Source organism: Gekko japonicus, unplaced genomic scaffold (genome assembly GCF_001447785.1).
Source record: "Gekko japonicus isolate JY-2015 unplaced genomic scaffold, Gekko_japonicus_V1.1 scaffold5057, whole genome shotgun sequence".
Taxonomy (NCBI): domain Eukaryota; kingdom Metazoa; phylum Chordata; class Lepidosauria; order Squamata; family Gekkonidae; genus Gekko; species Gekko japonicus.
In genome coordinates, this window is record NW_015168189.1 from 29,883 (window position 1) to 35,509 (window position 5,627).

The following is a 5,627-nucleotide window of genomic DNA, read 5'->3' on the forward strand; positions in this document are numbered from 1 at the left end:
AGATTGGATTTATACCCCGCCCTTCACTAACCCAAAGGTGTCTCAGAGCGGCTTACAAAATCCTTTCCCTTCCCCTCCCCACAACAGACCCCCTGTGAGGTAGGTGGGGCAGAGAGAGCTCTTGGCAGAAACGGCTGTTTTTTCAAGAACAGCTCTGACAGAACTATGGCTTACCCAGGGTCATCCAGCAGGTGCGAGTGGAGGAGTGGGGAATCGAACCCGGTTCTCCCAGATTAGAGTCCGCACACTGAACCACTACACCAAAGTGGCTGGTGGAATTAGTCATTACTTTGAACCAACAGAGAATAACAGTGATCCACGCTCGTGCTTTAACAGTAACCATACCTGAGGTAAAGACACGGGGCAATCCTCATTGTGTCGTTCTGAAGAAGGGGAAAGTTTCCCATTCAGAGAGGAAGAGGAGATGCCGGTCGTGCCGCTGCCCATGGAGTTATACACATAAGGAAATGGCGGGTTAGCCAAGTAATTGGGGATAATGGGCAAGGTGGAGTCTCTCTTCACATCCGGAAGATCATCGGCTTCTTCTGCTCCCAGTATCTTCCTGATTTCCCTCTTGGACGTCAACTGGGCCGGTGTTTCTTCTCTAACTGTGAGAATCTCCTTATCGGCTCCGGCACCGAGAAGGTATGACACCACCCGAGCGTGGTTCCGTTTGGAGGCCCAGTGCAGGCAAGTCCAGCCATTGATTTCGTTTTGAGAGTTGACGTCCGCTCCAGCTCCCACCAATCGCTGAACTTCTTCAATGTCCCCCAAAGCAGCAGCTTCCCTCAGTCTCTCCTGAAGCTCTTTTTCCTCTGCTGCTGTGGTCATTTTACAGATTTACCTTCACAGTCAACTTCGGGATTATCAACTAGAAGAGAAGAAGAGATTGGATTTATACCCCGCCCTTCACTACCCAAAGGTGTCTCAGAGCGGCTTACAAACTCCTTCCCCTTCCCCTCCCCACAACAGACACCCTGTGAGGTAAAAGAAGAAGAAGAGATTGGATTTATACCCCGCCCTTTACTACCCAAGGGAGTCTCAGAGCGGCTTACAAACTCCTTCCCCTTCCCCTCCCCACAACAGACACCCTGTGAGGTAAAAGAAGAAGAAGAAGAGATTGGATTTATACCTCGCCCTTCACTACCCAAGGGAGTCTCAGAGCGGCTTACAAACTCCTTTCCCTTCCCCTCCCCACAACAGACACCCTGTGAGGTAAAAGAAGAAGAAGAAGAGATTGGATTTATACCCCGCCCTTTACTACCCAAGGGAGTCTCAGAGCGGCTTACAAACTCCTTTCCCTTCCCCTCCCCACAACAGACACCCTGTGAGGTAAAAGAAGAAGAAGAAGAGATTGGATTTATACCTCGCCCTTCACTACCCAAAGGTGTCTCAGAGCGGCTTACAAACTCCTTCCCATTCCCCTGCCCACAACAGACACCCTGTGAGGTAAAAGAAGAAGAAGAAGAGATTGGATTTATACCCAGCCCTTCACTACCCAAGGGAGTCTCAGAGCAGCTGACAAACTCCTTTCCCTTCCCCTCCCCACAACAGACACCCTGTGAGGTAAAAGAAGAAGAGATTGGATCTATACCCCCCCCTTCACTACCCAAGGGAGTCTCAGAGCGGCTTACAAACTCCTTTCCCTTCCCCTCCCCACAACAGACACCCTGTGAGGGAGGTGGGGCTGAGAGAGCTCTTGACAGAAACTGCCCTTGAGAGAACAGCTCTGAGAGAACTGTGACTGACCCAAGAAGAAGGAGAAGGAGGAGAAGGAGAAGAAGAAGAGGAGGAGGAGGAGGAGGAGATTAGATTTACACCCTGCCCTTCATTACCTGAAGGAGCCTCAGAGCGGCTTACAGACTCCTTTTCCCTCCCCCTCCCCACAACAGACACCCTGAGAGGGAGGAGGGACTGAGAGAGCTCTGACAGAAACGGCTCTTTTTCAAGGACAGCTCTTATCAGAGCTATGGCTTGCCCAAGGTCATCCAGCCAGGTGTGAGTGGAGGAGTGGGGAATCAAACCCGCTTCTCCCAGATTAGAGTCCGCGCACTTCACCACTACACCAAACTGTTACGGAGGCTGGATCGTTTTCTAAAGCTTGTCCACTGGAGACTGGCAGAACCCAACCAATCCCGAAAGAAAAGTCCCACCGTGTCGTCCTTTCAAACGCCAATATTCCTCACTTTTGGCTATTGTCGTGAATCAAATGCACTTTCACATTTCCGAACGCCATTTTCCGTAATTGCATAGTTGTGCTATGTCTAGATGGTCGCTGTTCCCGTCTTCTCAGGGGGACTCTATTTTCTATTTTTAATAAAGATAAAGGGAGATACCATGGTCTTTAATAACTGCAGTGGAGTACAGTGTTCCCTCTAAGCTGAGTTAGTGTGAGCTAGCTCACAGTTTTTTAGCCTCCGGCTCACACATTTTTGTCTTCGCTGAGGAAGGAGGGCTCCAGAGCAAACTAATTTATTCAGTAGCCAAATCGCTCGCTCACAACTTTAATGCCAGGAGCTCAGAAAGTAGAATTTTTGCTCACAAGACTTCACAGCTTAGTGGGAGCATTCGTGGAGTGTTGTGGTATACGGATGAATTTCCACAATTTCCTGGTGTCATTACATCTTCCACAACGGGATCAGAGCCAAATGAACAAGCCTCATAAATCCTGTAACATTCTGTATAAAAGGGCATAACGTGAGACCTCTCTGGAGCAATGCGTCTTGACACTTCCAAAGGCTTTCATTGGTTTCTTGAGGCCCCCAGCTAGGAACGGAAGAGGGTGTGAAAATATACTTCAAATGCAAATGATGCATACAGCAAAAGACCTATATTGGTCTCAGGGTTTAATCCTAAAGCAGTATCTAATAGTGCTCTGAATTTTTTGAATACGTATCCCAAGCAATTTCCAAATATTTAGAGAGAAGCATACCTAGAGGGCAAAGAAATTCCGCTCAGTTTGAGTGTGCATTATGTCAAATTGTGCACGTATTATATCGGTTTCGGCCCAAGATTTCTGTGAAAGCTCTTCTACCCACATGCCCCCTTTTGCTTGCTGAAATCTATTCCGCATAAGTTGTTGATGTTCTGTACTGGAACAGTAGCAACCTATAACCGGGTCTTTTCTGTTATGGCCCCTTGGCTATGGAATCAGGCTTCTTCAGATCCTCACAATCTAGCTCCTGATTGAGTATAAGATTGACTTTACTGACTCATCCATTTCTGCAAACCTCTGATATTTAACTCTGCTGGTTGCTGCTTACAGATTAGAATAGATAGTGGGTAGCTTTTAGATTCGGTTTTAACGCATTTTTGAAAAATCTTTTGCTTGGTGAAAAAAAGTAGGCATTTCCTAAATGATAGTAATGTCGTCTTTTTATTATGTATTTACAGAGTTGCGAATTTTTGGAACAGAATTTCAAACTGCTCACTGAATTTTCTTTACTTTAAATGTTTTTGTGCCACCTTTGTACCCAATCAGGGCCCACAAGACGGCAAACGTAAAAACATTTAAATGTTCCAACAATTAGAAATACAGTTAAAAGGAGGAGGAGGAGGAGGAGGAGGAGATTGGATTTATACCCCGCCCTTCACTTGGAGTCTCAAAGTGACTTACAATCTTCTTCCCTTCCCCTCCCCACAACAGACACCCTGTGAGGTAGGTGGGGCTGAGAGAGCTCTTTCGAGGACTGCTCCTGAGAGAACAGCTCTGAGAGAACTTGTAACTGACCCAAGGTCACACCAGCAGCTGCCTGTGGAAGAGTGGGGAATCAAACCCGGTTCTCCCGGATTAGAGTCCACGCTCCTAACCGCTATGCCAGACTGGCAGGGCTTCTGTTTGGCTGTGCTGATTTTTATGTTGTTTTAGCAGCAATGGCACCCACAACACAAGGATCTTCACTATGTTATTGAAGGAAAGCTGTGTGTATGCATGAAAATATTTTTAAACAATATGGTCATTTTAAAAAAGTCATCCTGTTGAATGCAGCTTCTGCCCGAACTATTGGCAGGCATTTATAGAACAGAAATTACACAAAGCTTTCCAACTATCTCCCATCTTAATTAACTGTAGGTATGAATAAACAGACACAGCAAACAGAAAGTCAGCACATAAGTATCATAAAAATAACATTTTTAAAACATTCCCTGATTGTATCACTTACGTAGCTACTCCCAAAGGCCACTGGAAGATATCTTCTTTGTTCACCAAGGGACTGTCATATATTAAGAAAAGCGATTCCACAAACCCTCCGTAGCTTTTTAAGTAAGGGTAAATCCATCCATTTTGGCCCTGTTTTCTTCCAAGCAACACAACTGCAAGGTGCTGCAACTTGCAAGTTTGTATTAATGTCTGTGCATAATGCTGCCACTGAGTGGCGTACGAGATCTTTCCTTCCTCTCACCCATTCAGCACTGAAACCACACTGGCAGATTCTGCAGATGGACCAGTGATGAAGCTGTGAAAGACAAAAGTACAGCCACAGTTATAAAAATACACCAGAACAGAACAGCAAGGCATTTCATATAAACACAGACGTTGCTCGACTGTTGTTCTTTCGCTTGAGCTCCGGGGTTGTGCTCGACTTCTTGCTCTCTGAAACACAAAAGCATTGTGTTTCTCCAGCAGATATGGAGTCTGCCAATGTCCATTCTTTCCTGCCAACCTAGCAGTTCGAAAGCAAGAAATTGCAGGTAGATAAATAGTTACCACTTCGGTGGGAAGGTAACAGCATTCTGTGCCCCTTGGTGTTTAGTCATGCTGGCCACATGACCACGGCAACGTCTTTGGACAGCGCTGGCTCTTCGGCTTTGAAACGGAGATGAGCACCGGATTCGACTGGCTTTCGAGCAAGGGAACCTTTACCTGTACTAATGTCCATTCTTAATGGCCTAATCCTAAAATTTGCCATGCAGGCATAAATGCACGGGGGGAGGGTGTGTGTGGATATCCACCAGCTGCTGCACGGGCACATACCGCACCATCCATGTTCCCTCTAAGCTGAGTTAGTGTGAGCTAGCTCAGCTTTTTAGCCTCCGGCTCACACATTTTTGTCTTCGCTCAGGAAGGACGGCGCCAGAGCAAATTAATTTATGCAGTAGCCAAATCGCTCGCTCACAACTTGAATGCCGGTTAACTCACAAAATAGATTTTTTTGCTCACAAGACTTCACAGCTTAGAGGGAGCATTGCCTGTGAGGTCGGTGGGGCTGAGAGAGCTCTCTCCAGAACTGCCCTTGAGTGAACAGCTCTGAGACAACTTGTGATCAGTCATACCAGCAACTGCATGTGGCGGAGCTTTTGCTCGCAAGACTCCACAGCTTAGAGGGAGCATTGCCTGTGAGGTCGGTGGGGCTGAGAGAGCTCTCTCCAGAACTGCCCTTGAGAGAACAGCTCTGAGGGAACTTGTGACTGACCCAAGGTCACACCAGCAGCTGCACTTGGTGGAGCTTTTGCTCACAAGACTCTACAGCTTAGAGGGAGCACTGCACACCTTACTGCAGGCTAAGCACTCTGGGGAGAACTGCCCACAATTGCCTCCCTCCTTGCCTAGCTCAGGAAAGATGGCTCCAGAGCAAACTGATATATGCAACAGCCAAATCGCTGGCTCACAACTTCAATGCCAGTAG

The 5,627-nt window shown here is 47.1% G+C and overlaps 1 protein-coding gene and 1 pseudogene across 2 annotated transcripts in view; both read right to left on the bottom strand.

Moving 5' to 3' along the window:
• The window catches only part of LOC107113643 (ankyrin repeat domain-containing protein 40-like), a 7,327-nt gene extending 2,149 nt beyond the window's left edge, over positions 1-5,178 (bottom strand). The window contains exons 1-3 of one of the 2 annotated variants that reach the window (XM_015414993.1): positions 4,164-4,239; positions 2,187-2,307; positions 346-871 (exon numbers count right to left, since the gene is read on the bottom strand). In XM_015414993.1, the coding sequence (XP_015270479.1) occupies positions 346-831 (486 nt within the window). In that variant the 5' untranslated portion in view covers positions 832-871; positions 2,187-2,307; positions 4,164-4,239. Of the gene's footprint in view, positions 1-345; positions 872-2,186; positions 2,308-4,163; positions 4,240-5,161 lie in introns of those variants that run through there. The other variant, XM_015414994.1, reaches the window with a different exon arrangement.
• Positions 2,301-4,457, bottom strand: LOC107113642 (annotated as a pseudogene).
• Positions 5,179-5,627: the final 449 nt, after the last annotated feature.